Raw genomic sequence first — 21,354 nt, 5'->3', positions numbered from 1 at the left:
CGTGGAGGCTCCTCTTCATCCGATCTCCGGCGTACACTGAAAGTTGAATGCAAGGTATCGCATTTCTATTGGCTGAAATTTTGAAATCAGCCAATAGGATTAGAGCTACTGAAATCCTATTGACTGTTCAAATCAGCTAATAAGATTTCAGTAGCTTTCATCCTATTTGCTGATTTCAAAATTTCAGTCAATGGGAATGCAAGGTACCCTAATAAATATGGGGTACCTTGCATTTAATCTTCAGTGTGCGGCGGACGATCACATGAAGAGGAGCCTCCACGCCGCTTTGGACCACCGCCGCTGAGGATCCGTGCATCGTGGAAGCCAGCTCCTCACCTCCGCGCCACCTTCGCTCCGGATGAAGATAGAAAATGATGGAGCTGCCTGGAGAGAGACCACCTCCACCGGACTTCAGGAACGGCGAGTACCTATTTGGGGGATAGAATTAGTTGTTTTTAAGATTAGGGATTTAATAGACTTGTAAAAGAGCTCAATGCCATTTTAAGGGCAATGCCCATACAAATGGCTCTTTAGGGGCAATGGGTAGTTTAGTTTTTTTTGGGGGGAGGGATTTGGTGGTTAGGGGGGATTACTGTTAGGGGGACTTAGTATTTTTTAAATGTAAAAGAGCTGTTTAACTTGGGGCAATGCCCTACAAGGCCCTTTTTGAAAAGGGACATTAAACCCACATTTTTTTTTCTTTCATTATTCAGATAGAGAATACCATTTTAAACAACTTTCTAATTTACTTCTATTATCTAATTTGCTTCATTCTCTTGATATTCTTTCCTGAAAAGCATATCTAGATATGCTCAGTAGCTTCTGATTGGTGGCTGCAAATAGATGCCTCGTGATTGGCTCACCAATGTGCATTGCTATTTCTTTAACAAAGTATATACAAAGATTGCAGCAAATTAGATAATTGAAGTTAATTGGAATGTTGTTTAAAATTGTACTGTCTATCATGTGGGGTTTAATGGCCCTTTAAGGGCTATTGGTAGTTTAGTGTACATTGGAGATGTTTTTATTTTGGGGAGCTTTTTATTTTCATAGGGATTAGGTTTAATTTTTTTTTTTTTTTTTTAATGTAATTTTAGACTTTTTTTATTTTTGTAATTTAAAGTTTTTTTTTTTTTTTTTAAATTTTAATTGTAATTTAGTTTATGTAATTGGGGTTAATTTAGGTGGTGTTAGGGTGCTTAGTAATGTAGTTATTTGCGTTGTGGGGGGTTGGCGGTTTAGGGGTTATTAGGTTTATTGCGATGTGGGGGCTTAGGGTTTAATAGTATAATTAGTTGGTGTTGTGGGGGTTTGGCGATTTAAGGGTTATTATTTTTTTTATTTTTTTACTACTTTGTGCGGGGGTTTAGGTTTATTTTTTCTTAAACGTGCGGGCGGGCATTTTTTTATTATTATTTCATTCTTGCGGATGGTTATGTGTTTTTTCGTCTTTTTGTGTGGTTGCGTGTTTTTTTGTGTGTGTGTTTCTTAATGGGAATGTTGCCTAACTGATGCTTACATGACCACATAATGTCACCAATGCAGGAATGTTTACCGGGTACATTGCCCCAGCGATAGTAAACCTATGGGCTAAAATATATTGTGCAGTAATGTGTTGCAGACTCCAGTCCGGATTGATCCCTTTAAATACGCATAATGGTAACAATGTGTGTACAGTTTCTTTAAAGTGATAGCAAATGCTAGGATTTACTAACACTAAAAATAAAGGTGACCTTCATTCATCCGTTTTAAACCGCCCCCCTCAAAAAAAAAAAAGTGTAAAAGTAACCTAAGTGCCTTTAGCCGCCCACAGCACAGCTCTTTTTTTTTTTACAATGAAGTGATGTTTCCACCTCTTAGCCAATAGCCGTTCTAGGCATATGGCACAGTACAGTATGCTAGCACAGCTATTGGCTAAGAGGTCGAGACCACATTGAAAAAAACAGCTGTGCCGTGGGCGGCTGAAAGCGCATAGTTTAGTGCTGAGTCATATAGGTAACTTTCACACTTTTTAACTGATTAATGGAAAGTCGCCTTTATTTTCAGTGCTGGCAAATCCTAGCATTTTTTTGAAACGCTAGGATTTACCATCACTTTAGCTATAACACCCTGTGTTTGGCGATCTTACGTCTGTGATATGCTCGCTCAATACTGAGGACTTTGGCATCTGAGATAATTGATCTTTCCAGAAAAATAAGACCTTGGCATAAATAAGTCAATTTATTTTATTTTAAATGTTTTTGATAGTAGGAATCAAAAATAAACAATTTTTATTAATTTTTTTAAAATCTTTTCAGATGTTATATATAGTCTGAGTTGTTAAATGTTCTGTTTTCTATTATTATGGTATTTAAAAGAGAAACGGTTCTATACTCCAAGAGCAGCACCTTTTTGGTTGCCCCTGGTTTTAGTTTTAGGAGCATACACAGTGTGCAGTAGCTAGTCAGCTAGTCAACCAAGCTCCTTTACAATCTATAACAAATGCCTCTGCAAGACTCATCTTCCTTACACGTCGCTCTTCATCTGCTGCACCTCTCGGCCAATCCCTTCACTGGCTTCCTCTTGCCTCCAGGATTAAACACAAAATCCTCACGCTGATGTACAAGGCTCTCAACTGCACTGCACCCTCTATATCTCAGACCTTGTCTCCAGATACTCTCCCTCCCGTCCCCTTCACTCTGCTCACAACCTCCTCCTCTCTTGTTACCTCCTCACATTCCGTTTACAAGACTTCTCAAGACTGTCTCCCATCTTGTGGAACTCTCTGCCTCGCTCCACAAGACTCTTCCCTAGTTTTGAAAGCTTCAAGCACTCCCTAAGGCAGGGATGTCCAAACTTTGCTCTCCAGAGGTTTTGGAACTACATTTCCGATGATGCTCAGCCAGCATTTTATCTAGCTGAGCATCATGGGAAATGTAGTTCCAAAACCTCTGGAGAGCAAAGTTTGGACACCCCTGCGGACTCTACTGATATGCTGGCTGAGCATCATGGGAAATGTAGTTCCAAAACCTCTGGAGGGCCAAGTTTGATGATGTCTGGACTAGTCTATGGATGTATTTGACTACAGATTTTGTGAAATTAAAGAGCATGGGCAAAAAAAATCTAGGAGCTAATTTATTTATTTTTATTTTGAGCTGTATCCTAAATGTACAAAAGATTAAAAAGCTGCATTTTTAGCAACTACAGGGAAATTGCATTAATTGTTCAAATGAATCTTAAAGGGACAGGAAACCCCAAAATGTTCTTTCATGATTTGGATCGAACATACAATTTTGAAACAACTTTCCAACTTATTTCCATTATCAAATTTGTTTTTGTTCTCTTTTTATCCTTTGCTGAAGGAACAACATTGCACTACTGGCAGCTAGCTGATTATATCTAGTTTCTAGTTAGCCAATCACAAAAGACAAATGTGTGCAGGCACCAATTAGCAGCAGCTCCCACTAGTGTAGGAGATATGTGTATTATTTTTCAACAAGGGATACCAAGAGAACAAAGCACAATTGAAAATAGAAGTGAATTTAAAAGTGCCTTAAAATTGTGTAATCTATCTGAATCATGCACGTTTAATTTTGACTTTCCTATCCCTTTTTAAATTCTGAATTTAATTCTTCATAAATACTCCATTACTGTATCTATAATAAAATAACTTTAATGTACTCTTATTATTTTGTGCACTTGTTTGGATGACTATTTGGCAGCTGTTTTGCAAAAAATGCCTTTGACCACTAGATGGCAGTAGTGTTGCTATATTTCTAAATATAGAAAAAAAGATACAGCCTGATGAAACAGCATATTGTGCTGAGAAACGCGTTGCAATTAACAGTGTATTCAATAAACATACACTTTTTAAATATCCACTAGCTTGCTCCCTTCTCTTGATTTATAAGAGTTTTAACTATCTCTATCTGGGCTATCTGTGCCTAACCCAGTGTGTCTCGCTACACACCCGGTGTCTCTAGTCATTCCCTGCACCCTGTGTCGGCACTTCTGATCCCGTCCACCGTTGGCTGTAAGGCACAAGTTGCTGAACGGTCGGCGTTTCCTGATTGGTTACTGCTGGCATCCGGACCTAACGCTGCACGCGCCAGTGGAAGCTGGGAGTTATACGGGCGACTCTGTTTGGCACTTCGGGTGTTCCGTCCTGTTTGTGAGTCTCCACTACCTTAGGGCTCTGGGTCATCATTTCTTGTGGGGACACTTTGTTTGTTTTTACCACACCATGTGGCGCCTCCTTTTTTTCTTTCTAGATTGCTATCGCTGGATTCTTTCCACCTAAGAGCGCGGCCGTTCCTGTTTTTCCACTCCATCTCCTTGCACGAGCGCACCTCTTGGGGCTATCTGTCCCCTTTTACATTTCTAAATATGCAGTTCTTCCTTGTGTACTAAAAGGGACAGTAAATTCACTTACATGTTTTGGATAGAGCATGCAATTTTAAACAACTTTCCTGTTTTACTTCTGTTATCAAATTTGCTTTGTTCTCTTGGTATCTTTTTATTGAAGAGTAAAACAAGGTAGGCTAAGAGCTCAGGAGTGTGCACGTGTCTTTAGTACTCTATGGGAGCAGTGTTTTGCAACATTATTTGTAGCTTTGTTATACAATGTTTCTAAACACTGCTGCCAGAGTACTAAAGAGACGTGCACACACTTATGAGCCTACCTAGTCTACACTTCAATAAAAGATAACAAGAGATTAAAGCAAATTTGATGATAAAAGTAATTTGGAAAGTTGTTTGAGATTGCATGCGCTATCTGAATCATAAAAGTTTAGTTTTCACTTTACTGTCCCTTTTAAAGGTGTGGATGGCTTTTCAATTTTCTGTGTAGTCCTTGATCATATAAATTGGGCAACCCATGGTTAATCTTATGTTTTGGTGTAAGTGAATTTATAGATACTCTTGAAAAGAAAATGTCTTGCGTATTACATATATTTATTTTTGTCTTCTAGATGGCGCTCCTTCCCTGAGTTTCTCTCCTGTACAAACATTTCCAGTATAATGAAAAGGCGCACTTTCACGCACTGAAACTTTTATGCACTTGTCCGTATATGGTATATATCTCAAGTCAAACTTCAAACTATATGGCTATATGCATATTTATTTTCGCTTCTGTATGACTGTGTATATATTCTCGGTTTCACCTCCCAGCAGTATGCTCAAGAACTTGATTAAGCTATGTGGTGTAAATATGTATTTCTATTACTTCTGTCAGTAAATCAAGGAAAAAGATTACCTTGTATCCTTTGTAAAAGTTCTGTGCGTTCCTGCTTGGGTGGTAACGAGGCTCCTTGCAACCTGGAGATGAGACACTCCTTAGTCTCACGAGACTAAGGGAGGGAGCATAGTGGTACAAGACAGAATCCAATACACTCGGGAAGCAGTAAGACAATTAAGTGATATAGAAACCTACTGTAAACTTACATTTAATCCAATCAAGAAATTTACTCAAGAATTAAATAGATTTCTTAAATTTCATGTGGAGAAAGGTATTATCACATTGCAGACGGCTGAAAGTTTAAAAGTAGATTTCCCAGTGACACCGGTTTTCAAACACCTGCCGAAAATACATAGGTCCCTAACCTCCCCCCCAGGACGCCCCATCATTTCGGGGATTGGGTCATTGGGGGAGAGATTGGGGTCTTATATAGATACTATCCTCCAGCCGATAGTCCAAATAACTCCTGCATATGTGAGGGACACAAAACATGTACTGCGATTATTGGATAACATACAGATCAGAGAAGGGGACATTCTGCTAACAATAGATGTAGCTTCACTATATTCATGCATCCCACATCAACAAGGCCTAAGGGCACTGGAACATATGCTACAGTTATATACTAACTTTGACGAGAGATTTATCGAGTTCGTATGTGAGGGGGTAAGATTCTTGCTCACCCATAACTGCTTCTCATTTGAGGGGGACCACTATGTTCAAAACCAAGGCACAGCCATGGGAGCAAAGTTCGCCCCCTCATATGCGAACCTGTATTTAACCAATTTTGAATTACTGAAAATCTTCTGTGACAATAACCCCTATAAACAACATATCAGATTTTATCGTAGGTTCATTGACGACCTGATAATTATTTGGAAAGGGGGGATGGAACAAATAGAAGAATTCATAGGTTACCTGAATAATAATGACCAAAATTTAAAGTTCACATACACAGTGTCGGATACTAATATACCGTTTTTAGATATAGAGTTAAAACTAGACTTTAATTCACACAAAATAATAACATCAACTTACAGGAAATCGACTTCAGGGAACACTATACTTAGGGCGGACTCACATCATCCATCCCATTTGAAAAGAGCTATACCTAAAGGGCAATATATGCGCCTCAGACGAAACTGCACAAATCTAGACGTGTATAAAGAACAAGCAGATTCACTCTCCAAGCGACTCATTGTTAGAGGATATGATAAAACCATACTGTCACAGACAAGCAAAGAAGTAGAAATCATGAGAAGAGAAGATCTACTAAAAGATAGCAATAAGAAACATAATAAAAGAAATCAACACAATGTTGAGCAACATACAGAGGGTCCGATCACATTTACCACTAGCTACAGTAGGCAGTTTAAACATATAAATCAAATAATCAGAAAGTATATTCCAGTTTTGGAAAAAGATACACTTTTACAAGAGGTGATGAAGAAACAAGGAATTAGATGTGTTAGTAAGAGAGCGAGAACTATTGGAAATCAATTAACTAGGGACTTCTCTAGAAAGCATGCAGCCACATGGCTACAAAGTCAAAATGGATTTTACAAATGTAAAAGAAAACCATGCAAAAGCTGTGATTTTGTCATTTCAGGCGATTCATTTAAGTCTACAGCCACAGGCAAAACTTTTGATATTAGACGCAGGATGACTTGCCATTCTAACTTTGTGGTTTATTTAATTACCTGCAATCTATGTCACAAACAATATGTGGGTAGGACTACAAGATTATTAAAAGATCGAATCCGTGAACATTTAATATCAATTAAACAAGACCCCCCCAAAACTCCCATAGCAAAACACTTTGTTACACATTTCAAATCTATGGGAATGCCCGTAAATGACAATAACATAGGCTCAGTACTAGGGTTTCAGGGCATTGGCATGGCCATCAAAAGCCCTAAAGGAGGAGACAGGACAGCTGTATTAGATAGGAAAGAGGCATTCTGGATTTTCCATTTGTCCACAGGGGTCCCCCTAGGAATTAATAAGATCACCGATCTTAGGTATTTTGTTGACTAAGTGAATTTAACAGTCTAGATGAAGAGTTAATATAAGCACCACCAGCACCTTATAACATCATTCATGAATTGGGAGTGATGCAGTAGGGATATGCAAATGTATAAGCTCAAAGTTTTTTTAAAAAAAACATCCAACACCTAATAAGCCAAGATGACCACCATAAATAATAGAAGAAATCAAATATCTAAAATTTAAATATTACTAATTAAAAATAAATTCAAGTGAGGCACTGTACTCCAAGTATACAATATTTAGAAGATACAGCATCAATTCCTCAATAAAATCAAAGAATGACAATACGTTTACAAGCGATGAGTCATATTCTATGAGGTAAAGGTGAATAGTATTGGGGATCACAGTAAGGGCTGTAGTTGAGGCTTTTTATTTATATTTGTTTTTCATTCTTAAAAATTTTTTTATTACATTGGTTTAGATAGGAGCAGAAGAAAGTTTACCTCTAAATGTACACTTTTCCTCAAGCACTGTATAAGGGGAACACACCTCAAGCACATTGAGATAAGGTAGTCAGAACACCTGATAAACCCACACCACATGATATAGTTAAGAATTTAGCACATAGAGAGATAGTTATATATTTTAATATCTTTTCACAATATAATACTATATAATATACACATTTTTTCAACATTATTATAGCAATAAATAATAATATTTTATATTTTTATATTTCTTAATCTATAGACATTTATCTTGGAATAGATGTGCAACACTTGATTTTTCCACAATTTGTCAAGATGTTACAAATTTGTTCACAATAAGACACTAAGATGTCAGAGACTTGGGGTTAGTCACTAATATAAAAACACAAAGCACTAGATAGAAACATAAAAATAAAAAATAACAATAAAAAATAAAAAGTAAAAAATAAATAAAAAACAAAAAATAAAAAACAAAAAACAAATAATAAATAAAAATTAAAGGGGAATGAAAACAAAAATAATAGACATTAACATATAAAAGACCAGCAATAACAACCAAAATAGGAATAATAATAAAAATAAATAAATAAGAGGAAATGAAATAATACAATACCAAATGAACAAAAAGCAAATTAGGAGGAATTGTAGCTTTAATATAAGAAATCTGAATTTGGAAAAATAAGAGGAAATACGGTGCAACATAATACAATCGAATACAAATAGAATACAAATACCAAGATAGATATGAAGCATTATTTGGTGGATCTGCTCACACGGGGGGATGTTTAGTGAATTGAATTTTATTCTCCTTTCCTCTCTCAACTAAAAATATCGGAAAAAATATCTGAAACATTCTATTAGATAAACAAGTAAAGAGATAAAGATCGTGTATAAGAATAGCATTTTTTATATTAATTTTGTTTTTTTATTGACATTTTTTCTTACAATTTTTATAATTTCTCTAAACATATTGGCTGGAAATGATTCTATAGACACTGTTGCGTAATTGCTTTACCAGTGTTACTTTTTGCAGCAACAACCTGAAACGCTTTGGTTTTTTCACATACAGCGCTTAGTCAGACAGAGACACTAATAGATACAAAATATATATACATTGTGAAGTAGATGTGTGAGGTCCGTAGCGCATGCGCGGACAAGCTGTGTGTGAGGAGACCAATACTGCAGTGTATTTGTCCTAATTAGGACTACAGGTGTGCTGTAACACAGGTAAGCATACGTAACAGGAAATGCTAAGTGTTTAAAAGAACTAAGGAATTCATTATGCTTTAGTCCCTGACGAAGTGCCTCCGGGCAGGAAACGCGTCGGACATTTCATTCTTAGTGCTCCCTCCCGAGCAAACTTGTACCTAATTTGACTTTAAATAAAGTCGGTTTTTACATGCAAATCAGGCGGCTGATGTGTTTTCCTTGCAGCGGACCCATTAAACAAACATTTCCAGTAATCATGCGGCCAGAGAGATCCCCTTCCCGCAGGAAATCGCGCACCCCCAAGAAGGTGACAGTCCCTCAACCTCCAAGAACAAGTAAGTAGACATGTTGTAGATTAGTCTCTTTTTACCAATACTAGAAAGGCCTCTCCAGTTCCTGTGTTTTATGAAGTTGATCCACAAAGAATCTAGAGATGAGTGAGCTTGAATGAAAAGCTTCTGTAGAATAACAAGAATATGAGGCTATTCAGGTATTGATGAAGGGGGGGGGGGGGCTGTTTGCAGGCTAAGGGTGAATACTCTGTTTTGGGGAGAATGGAAGAAACGTTCTGCAGATGAAACCGTGAGTGCCATGGAATTTCTCTTTAGAAAGGAGGGGGGTGTGGGACTGACAGCCGTAACCTCTCCCCTACACATGGTGTGCACATTTGCCACAGACTCAAATCTATTCCGTTCAACACCACACCCGTCTGTAGGCTCTGGTCTCCCATGTACACAAAGCAAGATGTACATATTGCTGGTTTAAATACATATGATTACATAAGGAAAGCTGAACTAAATGTTTGGTCTAGCGTCCAGATTTTGAAAACAGTTTGTCAAGCCCTGCCTTATTTCTTGAAATTATTGATGCACACTCTTAGCAGTGTTCTCCACAAACAATTTTGCCAGCCGGGTGGGGGCAATGCAATACTTTGTAATATTTTATCATTTACTGCTATTCAAAGCAAAAAAATAAATGCATAATGTAACATAAATGTTTTCTTTCCTAAGATGTTTTGAGTCCATGGCAGAATCTTCAATTACTGTTGGGAATATCACTCCTGGCGAGCAGGAGGAGGCAAAGAGCACCACAGCAAAGCTGTTAAGTATCACTTCCCTACCCACAACCCCCAGTCATTCTCTTTGCCTGTGGTGCAAGGAGGAGGTGAAGTTTTTTTGGTGTCTGAAAAGAAGTTTACTTCAATCAAGATTTTATTATTTTAAGAGCAGAGTAGGTTTGCTCTGATCTTTCCTTGGGTCTAGCCGTACCCCACATCAGTCTCTTCAGTAGGGCAGTGGTGGCTTTTAAGCATTTGGGAACTTGTGAGGTAAAACCCTCACTGCGTTTTCTCAACAGGTTTGCTGCCCTAATCAGAAAGCCTGAGTAAGTTTACTCTGATCTTTCTTTATTCACAGGTCCATGTGAGGAGTGGCATCCTCTCAAACCAGGTGAGCTGTCTTTTTTACTGGACAGCCTGAAGTGCATGTAAGTACCAAAAAGTTTAGTTTTTTTACAGGGACTATGGCACTTTAAGCAGCTTGCTGCACAGGGACATTTACATTTAATTCTGGGGGAATATCTGTTTATGGTAGAAGAGCGGGCACTAGTGGCTTGTTAGAGAAGGGGTTTGTGTTTAACCATACTTTGGTGACTCAGACTGTGAATTCTTTTTTTCCTTATTCCGGTGTAGCTACCGGTTACAGGAGTTTTCTATCTGTGGTGGCAATTTTTGTTAACATGGGAGTGCTGTGTTTGTTTTCTTTAATGGCCGCCGGGACTGCCCATGTTACAGAAAGACAGTCCTTTTCACTGTGGCAGCAATTAAATAGAGAACGCACACTTTTCAGAAGAGGAAAGACGCAATTTATTCTGACAGCCGGAAGGAGTCTCCGGCTTCGTATCTAGATTAGAAGGAGTTCTGGAGTGAGCTGGACCGGCTGCGTTTTCTTTTGCTGACAGTGCGTTTTCAGTCAGCATGGGCAGGTAGGCACCTCAGCTGAATAGTTGAGGTGTAGAGTGTCGGGGTTTTAGTTAGTCCTGAATCTCCGTATAATTGAGAGATTTTGTGCCTTAAAGGGACAGTAATCGATAGTTTGCAAATTAAAAAAAATATTTTTTTTTTTCTTTTAATCTCAAGTGTTGTTGTTGCAAGATGGACCAAGAGGCTTTGCTTAATGTTGCATGCAAGCTCTGTTTTAACTCCCAAGTAGAGCCCCCTCTTCCTTTCTGTTCCTCATGTATTGAAAGAATTTTATTTTACAAGGACAGACTTTTTTTTTAATCTGAGCCATCATTCTCTAAGGCTGATGCTGTTCAAAGTTCTCCTGTATCAGATATGCCGCAGCTTTCTCCTCAAAAGTCCCAATCCTTATCGTCACCTCATGCAGTGCCCTGCGGTTCCTCTCATGCTTCTGTAGGAGTTTCTTTGCAAGACATTGCTGCCAAGGTATCCTCTGCCGTATCTGAGGCATTATCTGCCTTTCCCATTCTTCAGGGAAGACGCAAGAGGAAATTTTAAAGATTCAGTTGGTAAGGTTTCTGATCCAGTTGTGGCTAACCAGGTTGCTCTTTCTCAGAAGTCTGAGGACGACGACACGTCGGTAGCCTCTGAGGATGAAATCTCAGACAGTATAATTCCTTCTGCTGATGCTGAAGTTGTATCCTTCAAATTTTAAGCTGGAACACCTCCGTATGTTGTTAAAGGAGGTTTTGGCTTCCTTGGACGACTCTGATACGACTATCGTAGTCAACCATAAGAAATCTAGTAAGCTAAATAAATACTTAGTCAACAACACATTTTTGTTGTTTAAAAAGAAAGATACTCCCTTTATTATCCATTTCCCAGTTTTGCATAACCAACACTGTTATATAAATACACTTTTTACTTCTGTGATTACCTTGTATCTAAGCCTCTGCAAACTGCCCCCTTATTTCAGTTATTTTGACAGACATGCATTTTAGCCAATCAGTGCTGGCTCCAGGGTAACTTCACGTGCATAAGCTCTATGTTATCTATATGAAACACAGGGACTAATGCCCTCTAGTGGTCAAAATGCATTCAGATCAGAGGCAGTCTTCAATGTCTAAGAAATTAGCATATGTACCTCCTAGAATTAGCTTTCAACTAAGAAGACAAAGAGAACAAAGCAAAATTGGTGATAAAAATAAATTGGAAAGTTGTTTAAAATTACATTCCCTATTTATTAAATCATGAGTTTTTTTTTTTTTTACTTGACTGTCCCTTTAATGTTCCTTCCACAGTGGAGGTATTTCCTGTTCCGGACCTTGCTACAGAAATTATTGCACGGGAGTGGGAGAGGTCTGGAATTCCTTTTTCTCCATCTCCAATTTTCAAGAAAATGTTTCCAGTGGCTGATTCCATTAAGGAGTTGTGGAAGGAGCAATCTCCACCTTGGCTAAGAGAACCAATATTCCAATAGAGTATAGTTGCTCTTTCAAGGATCCAATGGATAAAAAGCTGGAGGCCTTGCTAAAGAAGATGTATGTCCATCAAGGCCTTCAATAGCAACCTGCAGTGTGCATTGCCACTGTGACCAGTGCAGCAGCCCACTGGTTTGATGCGTTGTCTGATTCTATTCAGGCAGAAACTCCCCTGGAGGAGATCCAGGACAGGATTAAGGCTCTTAAGTTAGCCAATTCCTTTAACACTGATGCTTCCTTACAAGTCATCAAGTTGGGAGCAAAAATATCTGGTTTTGCTATTCTAGCTTGCAGAGCCTTATGGTTGAAATCCTGGTCTGCGAATGTTTCATCTAAGTCCAAGTTTTTGGTGATCCCTTACAAGGGTAAGACCTTGTTTGGACCTGGCTTGGCGGAAATCATTTCAGATATCACAGGTGGAAAGGGATCTTTTCTGTCACAAGATAAGAAGAATAGACAAAGGATGTCAGAGTAATTTTTGTTCCTTTTTGTAACTTCAGAGGTAAGTATTCCCCTCCCTCTTCCAATCAGGAACAGTCCAAGCTTTCTTTAGAAGCCCAATCAGTCTTAGAACAAGGGGAAGCAATCAAAGAAACCCGCAGCTGATTCCAAGTCGGCATGAAGGGTTTGCCACCAATCCGGGATTGGATCCAGTAGGGAGCAGACTTAATTCGCTCAAGCTTGGATACAGGATGTCCTAGATTCCTGAGCAGTGGACATTGTATCCGGGGGTTACAAGTTAGAATTCAAGACCTTTCCTCCCAGGGGCAGGTTCCTCCTCAAGATTATCTGTAGACCAGATAAAAAGAGGCATTCTTAAAATGTGTTCAGGAACTTTCCAACCTGGGAATGATAGTTCCAGTTCCAATTTAGGAACAGGGTCTGGGTTCTATTCCAATCTGTTCGTGGTTCCCAAAAAAGAGGGAACTTTCAGACCTTTTCTAGACTTGAAATGTCTAAACAAGTTCCTCAGAGTACCGTCCTTCAAGATAGAAACTATACGCTCCTTTCTTCCCTTGGTCCAGGAGGGTCAGTTCATGACGACCATATACCTAAAGGATGCGTACCTTCATGCTCCCATTCACAGGGATCATCACAAATTTGAGATTCACATTTTTGGACAATCTCTTTCAGTTTGTAGCTCTTCCATTTGGTCTTGCCACAGCTCCTAGAATTTTTTCAAAGGTTCTGGGGGCTCTATTGGCAGTGATCCGGTCTCGGGGCATTACAGTGGCACCCTGTCTGGAGGACATTCTGGTTCAGGCGCCGTCTTTTCAACAAGCAAACTCTCATATGGAGATCTTGTCTTGTCTTTTCTTCGCTCCCACGGATGGAAGGTGAATCTGGGAAAAAGTTCCCTGGTTCTAGCTAGAAGGGTAATGTTCTTAGGGACCATAATAGATTCCCTATCGATGAAGCTATTTCTGACAGAGGTCAGAAAATCCAAGATTTTTTACTCTTGCCTTGCCCTTCAGTCCTCTCCTCGGCCGTCAGTGGCTCAATGTATGGAGGTAATTGGTCTGATAGTAGCTTCCATGGGCATCATCCTGTTCGCTCGTTTCCATCTCAGAGCTATGCTGTGACAATGGAACGGGGACTATGCGGATCTGTTAACGAATAGATCTGGATCAAGAGACTCTCTTCCATGGTGGTTGTCTCAGGAACACCTCTCCAAGGGAAATTGCTTCCGCAGACCTTCCTGTGTGATTGTGACCACGAATGCCAGCCTGCTGAGCTGGGGAGCAGTCTGGGACTCATTGAAGGCTCAGGGTCTATGGACTCGGGAGGAGTCAGATCTCCTCCCCATAAACATCCTAGAGCTGAGAGTGATCTTCAATGCTCTGATGGCCTGGCATTAGTTAGCTCGGTTTATCAGGTTCCAGTCGGACAACATAACATCGGTGGCTTACATCAACCACCAGAGAGAAACTCTGAGTTCCTTGGCCATGACAGAGGTGGCTCGAATTATTCAGTGGGCGGAGGCCCACAACTGCTGTCTATTTGCGATCCACATTCCAGGAGTGGACAAATAGGAAGTGGATTTTCTGAGCAGACAGACTTTTCATGCCGGGGAGTGGGAACTCCATCCGGAGGTGTTTTCCAGCTTAACCCTCAAATGGGGGCGGCCGGAGCTGGATCCCATGGCATCTCGGCAAACTCCCGAGGTACGGTTCGAGGTCATGGGATCCACAGGGCGTTCATAGATGCTCTGGTGGTCTCTTGGAATTTCAGTTTAGCATACCTGTTTCCTCTGTTCGCTCTCCTTCCACGAGTCATTGCTCGGATCAAGCAGGAGAGGGTGTCAGTGATTCTCATAGCACCGGCGTGGCCTCGCAGGATCTGGTATGCAGACCTAGGGGAAATGTCATCTTCTCCACCTTGGAGACTACCTCTGAGGAAGGACCTTCTACTTCAGGGTCCCTTCCTTCATCCAAATCTCGTTTCTCTGAAGCTGACTGCTTGGAGATTGAATGCTTAATTTTATCTAAGCGTGGGTCATTGAGACTTTGATCTAGGCTCGCAAGCCTGTGACAAGAAAAATTTACCATAAGATATGGCGTAAATATCTGTATTGGTGTAAATCCAGAGGTTTCTCTTGGAGTAGAGTCAGGATTCCTAAGATTTTGTCCTTTCTCCAGGAAGGTCTGGAGAAGGGTTTGTCAGCAAGTACTCTGAAGGGTCAGATCTCTGCGTTGTCTATTTTGTTGCATAAGTGTCTGGCGGACGTGCCAGACGTGCAATCTTTTTGTCAGGCCTTGGTCAGAATCAGGACTGTGTTTAAACCTGTTACTCCTCCATGGAGTCTTAACCTTGTTCTTAAAGTTTTACAGCAGGCTCCATTTGAGCCTATGCATTCCTTACATATTAAGAGGTTTTCTTTGGAAGGTTCCGTTTCTTGTTGCTATTTCTTCTGTTCGGAGAGTCTCTGAGCTCTCGGCGTTGCAGTGCGATTCCCCTTATCTTATATTTCATTCTGATAAGGTGGTTCTTCGTGCTAAGTTCGTTTTTCTTCCTAAAGTTGTTTCGAACAAGAATATTAATCAGGAAATCGTTGTTCCTTCTCTATGTCCTAATCCTTCCTGTCATGGGGGACGTTTGTTACATAACCTGGACGTTGTACGTGCTCTGAAATTCTACTTGCAGGCAACTAAGGATTTTTGTCAGTCTTCGGCATTGTTTGTTTGTTTGTTTGTTTCTCTGGGAAACGCAAGGGTCAGAAAGCTACTTCCCTTTGGCTGAAGAGTATAATTTGTTTGGCTTACGAAACTGCTGGACAGCAACCTCCTGAGAGAATTGCAGCTCATTCAACGAGAGTTGTTTCCTCTTCCTGGTGAGTCCACGGCCCCGCCCTTCTTCTTTTTTTTTTTTTTTTAACCAAAACCTCAGACATTTCTACACCTTGTGTTGCTTCTTTTTCTCCATTTACCTTTGGTCGAATGACTGGGGGTTTTTGGGTAGGGAAGTGATACTTAACAGCTTTGCTGTGGTGCTCTTTGCCTCCTCCTGCTGGCCAGGAGTGATATCCCCAACAGTAATTGAGGACTCCGTGGACTCACAATATCCGGAAATAAATACATTTATCAGGTAAGCATAAGTTTTTAGTTTTTAGTCGAATTCTTTTTATTAACATAGAAACTGTGAACAATCCACATCAATTCCATATGGAAAGCAATAGTACAAAGATTACATTTACAATTCCAGTGTATAGACACAGGTTCCAGTTTTTAATAGGAACAGGTAAAAACTAGGTATACAAAAGAAAAAAGGGAGGGGATCACAATAAATAACAAATTATGACCGTGTGATACGTCCAGTCCCGGGGGTGTCAACCGTCCTAGACCTTAATAACCCCTGCAAAACTAACCGTTAGTTAGTTAGGCCCTAATAACCAGTAGTAAGATTTACTTGTGTACTATACTCATATAGTCGCTCCATGTACAGTATGTATAGTTTTTTTGTAATCATCCCAAATTGCTTGAATAGCTATGAAGTTTTCTGTGTTCCCTTTCTTGTACCATAAATTTAGTTTTTAATGATAATTTGCGCAATTAAAATAGGCTCTGTTTGGGGGGGGCGGCAGTGTGTTGACCTGTGACCAGGAGGCTGGGTATGTGGGGGGGCAGTGTGTTGACCTGGAGGCTTGGTATGGGGGGGCAGTGTGTTGACCTGTGTCCAGGAGGCTGCGTATGGGGGAGGGGGCAGTGTGTTGGCCTCTTACCAGGAGGCTGCGTATGGGGGAGGGGGCAGTGTGTTGGCCTCTTACCAGGAGGCTGCGTATGGGGGAGGGGGCAGTGTGTTGGCCTCTGACCAGGAGGCTGCGTATGGGGGGAGGGGGCAGTGTGTTGGCCTCTGACCAGGAGGCTGCGTATGGGGGGAGGGGGCAGTGTGTTGGCCTCTGACCAGGAGGCTGCGTATGGGGGGAGGGGGCAGTGTGTTGGCCTCTGACCAGGAGGCTGCGTATGGGGGGAGGGGGCAGTGTGTTGGCCTTTGACCAGGAGGCTGCGTATGGGGGGAGGGGGCAGTGTGTTGGCCTCTGACCAGGAGGCTGCGTATGGGGGGAGGGGGCAGTGTGTTGGCCTCTGACCAGGAGGCTGCGTATGGGGGGAGGGGGCAGTGTGTTGGCCTCTGACCAGGAGGCTGCGTATGGGGGGAGGGGGCAGTGTGTTGGCCTCTGACCAGGAGGCTGCGTATGGGGGGAGGGGGCAGTGTGTTGGCCTCTGACCAGGAGGCTGCGTATGGGGGGAGGGGGCAGTGTGTTCATCTGAGACGAGGAGGCTGCGATTGGGGAGTGCCGTGGGATTATATGGGTTTGTCTGATTAATACTCTATGTGAATCATAAACGTTTAATTTTAACTTATTTTAATCACAATATGTCCATTTAACTTCACTGTATTAAGTAAGCGATGCTGCTCTTTCATATGTTTTTTTTTTTGTTTTAAGAACAGAGTCACTTTAATTTTATAGCTGACTTAATTTGTGAGTTTATGCTTTTAAATTGTTTTAATTCCTGTTAGTTTGCATGATTTATTTATTTTAATATTTTCCTATGTAGACTTTTTTTTTCTAAAAGCTTCTAATGCTTCTTAGGTCCCAGGCGTCAACGACAAGAAGAAGGCAGGGCTGGTGGAGAAACTAGCCGGAGAGCGAGCACTACTCGTCGGCACCGATACCGGCCGGGCACACGTGCTCTCATGGAAATCCGCAAGTATCAGAAGTCCACTGAGCTGCTTCTTCGTAAAGCCCCTTTTTCTAGGCTGGTAAGAAAGGGGAGAGGAGGGCTTTAAACGGGTGATGGGGAGGCACATCTAACAAGCAGTCACTCATCTGCTCTCTCTGGCTCTTGCGTGTGCGCGTGCTCTCTTGCACTCTCTGTCTCTCTCGCGCTCTCCTTTCTTTTTTTTTTTTTCTTTTTTTAACTCTCCCTCTTTTTCTATTATGCACTTGTTTTTTCCTTTGTCACACCATTTCTCCCTTTTCTGCCTGGCTCCTTTCTGTGCTCATCACTATATGTTGGCAGGTTCGGGAGGTCTGTATGGTGTATACTCACGGCCTGAGTTATAGCTGGCAGTCAATGGCTCTCATGGCTCTACAGGAGGTAAGTTATCCCTCCTGACTAACATGTTCTCAGCTTTACACAGTGATTCAGGGACCCTCCTTCCCTTTTCATCCTCCCAACTAGCTGTTTGCCTTCTACATTGCCTTTAAAAGACAATCTAACCGCATTCTGCTACAATACTATAACATTTCAAACACATTTGTAGGTTAGCGATTAATAAACTGTCTCGTGGTACAGTCTCCGGCTGCAAAATGTTAGGGAAGACAGAACCCATACCCTTTTTTATTTTTTTTATTTTAATAAATATATATTTTTGTGTGTGCAGAATTCACTCCCCTCTCCCCTCCCTGCAGCACCTATAATGGTTCTCTAAGGTACCTTCCCTAGAGGGTCCTTGGGTCAACCCTTGTGTCTAGTGGGAATGAGGAACCTGGAGGGCTACACCGCAGACTCGCGTGCAATATTGAGTTCCCATCTGTGTCCTCTCAGCATTTATCCCCCACCCTGTAATGCTAGTTATCAGAGTTGCCGGTGGGAAAACGCCCTGGGAGGCAACCAGATTATAGCGCAGTGCTGTTCTTCAGGGTGGGCGGCTGGTCACACATTGGTGTCATTCCTCTGCTACTAGACACCAGGGTGGAAAACATATTTTCATATCATCATATGGAGGTAGCCTTAGGAGCGTGTCCTGGATAACTATGTGGCAGCTGGGTTGGGAACATGCTGCTCAGTGGCATCAGTGAGGTGGGTACGTGAGGAGGGTTCCCTACACTCTCATACCGGACCGGGTACACATCTCATGACCCTGCAACATGCTCAGCCCTGGGTGCTCATGGGCACTCACAGGAAGCTGTGCTGTCCCCAGAGTCACAGGCAGTTAACCCCAGTCAGGTCTGGATGCAAGAACCATAGGGACAATTACAAAACAAATTAATACAACACAGAGAAAACCCAGCACTCACTCACAAGCTCTCAGCTAAGATTTAAAAGCAAAAATGGAAAGGTTAGTTACCTTATCTCGCCAAATGGGACAAGCCCAGGTACCTCGTCAAGGTCCTTTCCAATACCTGCACCCTAAAACAGCCACACAATGCAAGCTCTCAAATCCAAACAAACTGGGAACAAGGGAAGGGTGCACAGGAATATGTAATCACCCTAGACATATACAAAACACGGAAGGGAACTGCACTCTCATACTGGACCGGGTACACATCCCATGACCCTGCAACATGCTCAGCCCTGGGTGCCACTGGCACTCACAGGAAGCTGTTCTGCTCCCAGAGTCACAGGCAGTTAACTCCAGTCAGGTCTGGGTGCAAGAACCATAGGGAAAATTACAAAACAAATTAATATATATATATATTTTTTTTAAATAGCCATAAACAGGATATTTTCTGACTGAAATAAGAGGGCAGTTTGCAGAGGCTTAGATACAAGGTAATCACAGGGGTAAACATTATATTAATATAACAATCTTTGTTATGCAAAACTAGGGCTAATAAAGGGATTATCTATCTTTTAAAACAATAATAATTCTGGCGTAGACTGTCCCTTTTTAATGGAGTGATAGCAAAAATGCTAAAAATTCTCCGGTCTTCTGAGCAACTTTTTCTCCGAAATTCCCAGTCCTTGGGGGGTTAATTGCTGATATAAACTATACTTATATAAAATCAACATTAATGTCCCTTTTAAACAACAGCTTAAAGGGACATGAATCCCCAAATGTTTATTTTTTGATTCAGAGAACACAATTGTATGAATGATTCCAATTCACTTCTATTATCAAATGTGCTTCGTTCTCATGGTACTCTTTGTTGAAGAGATATCTAGATAGGTAGTGTGTATGTTTGGAGTGCTCCAGACACGTGCACGCTCCTGAGCTTACCTTCCTGCTTTACAACAAAGGATACCAAGAGATCAAATCAAAATTAATAGTTGTTTGACATAACATGCTTTATCTGAATTGTAAATAACAAATTTTGGGTTTCATGTCCATTTATTTATTTATTTATTTATTTATTTATTTCCTCTTCTTCTTTCTCCCAGGCGGCAGAAGCTTTCCTTGTCCGCCTTTTCGAAGACGCATATCTGTGTAGCATTCACGCCAAGAGAGTCACCCTCTACGTTCAGGACATCCAGCTGGCCAGGCGCATACGGGGGATTAACGATGGGTTGGGGTGACGCCCTTCTGTTTCTGGGCACAAGCCTCATATGTATTACATCATCAAATAGCCATAATCCCATGACATAAGGACGTATATACTGCAAGTTTTAGACATTACTAGGGTCTAAAACAAGGACTCACAAGAGAGGTTTTTCTTTGTATATAATTGGGGTTGACTGAGTCTAGGGATAACTTCTCTCTTTTTATATTAACCAGGAACCACTGGTAATAATAATATCTACTAAATATATTTTTATTTTTTAAGTCTGAATCCCTTTAAATCCCAAATTCAGAAGGTGAAATATATATTATTAAAAAGAGCATTTTGAAGCAAATATTTAATGTTTGTATCAATCACAGCATGTTCTTTTTATAAGTTTATCTTGCTAACCACGTGATTAACCTCACAACAAATTTTAAACTCCTAAGCAAGACCTGGCCAATGATTGGCAGGTACCTGTGTATGCTGCTTCCTCATTGGCTCACAGCTTGCGTTCTGTTCAGAAAGTGCAATGGCATTCAAGGAGGTCTTTAGCTGGAAGTTAACTTCCTTGTATGGGTTAATCACAGTTAGAAATTAGGCTAACGCGTTTCACTTTTGCTTGATGCTATCCCCTTTAAATATATAGTGTATAAAATGTTTTACCCTTCTATGGCAGTGCAATTTTTGCAAATTGACATATGAATGCAGCATATACAAGATGGCTGCTGGCTGGTGGTATTTCCATTATTTACGCAATTATTAACATAATGTTTTATACTCCAGAAATAATGTTGTTATAATAGTAAAGGCCTCACTGTTACTAAATGTATTGGTATAATCTCTTCTGGAGTGAAATGCAATAGTTTTTAATGAGTTTTTATGTATAAATATGTATATATATCTTTCTAATCATATCATTCATTTTACCTTTGCTAACCTTTTTGTAAGACAAGAATATGCCCGATTTTTATTTAAATTTAAAACAAAAAACATTCTCTTGCAAGACAAATATTTTGTAGCATCAGTGTTAATGTTATGTTTTTAATATTGTACAGTAAAATGTAATCAAACAGGTTTTTTTTTTTTTTTTTTATTTAAATATACAAATAGAGATATTGTACCTACACTACTACACCATGACATGTATACACAGCACAGGTACAGGGCAGACAGCAGCAGTGCCAGCCTCACACACACTACTACACCATGACATGTATACATAGCACAGGTACAGTGCAGACAGCAGCAAAGCCAGCCTCACACACACACACTACTACACCATGACGTATACACAGCACAGGTACAGT

General features: G+C 40.6%; 1 protein-coding gene across 1 annotated transcript in view; it reads left to right on the top strand.

The window, feature by feature from the left end:
• LOC128667099 (histone H3-like centromeric protein A) overlaps positions 1–21,119 on the top strand; it is a 36,592-nt gene extending 15,473 nt beyond the window's left edge. Inside the window, exons 2-6 of the mRNA XM_053721992.1 lie at positions 4,950–5,051; positions 9,127–9,236; positions 17,432–17,601; positions 17,862–17,939; positions 19,947–21,119. Of these exons, the coding sequence (XP_053577967.1) occupies positions 9,158–9,236; positions 17,432–17,601; positions 17,862–17,939; positions 19,947–20,081 (462 nt within the window). The 5' untranslated portion in view covers positions 4,950–5,051; positions 9,127–9,157 and the 3' untranslated portion in view covers positions 20,082–21,119. The remainder of the gene's footprint in view (positions 1–4,949; positions 5,052–9,126; positions 9,237–17,431; positions 17,602–17,861; positions 17,940–19,946) is intronic.
• The last annotated feature ends 235 nt before the right edge of the window (positions 21,120–21,354 follow it).

The sequence above is a fragment of the Bombina bombina genome, chromosome 7 (assembly GCF_027579735.1).
Source record: "Bombina bombina isolate aBomBom1 chromosome 7, aBomBom1.pri, whole genome shotgun sequence".
Classification (NCBI taxonomy): domain Eukaryota; kingdom Metazoa; phylum Chordata; class Amphibia; order Anura; family Bombinatoridae; genus Bombina; species Bombina bombina.
Note: the sequence above shows the minus strand (reverse complement) of the source record. Positions and strands in the feature narration are given on the sequence as shown.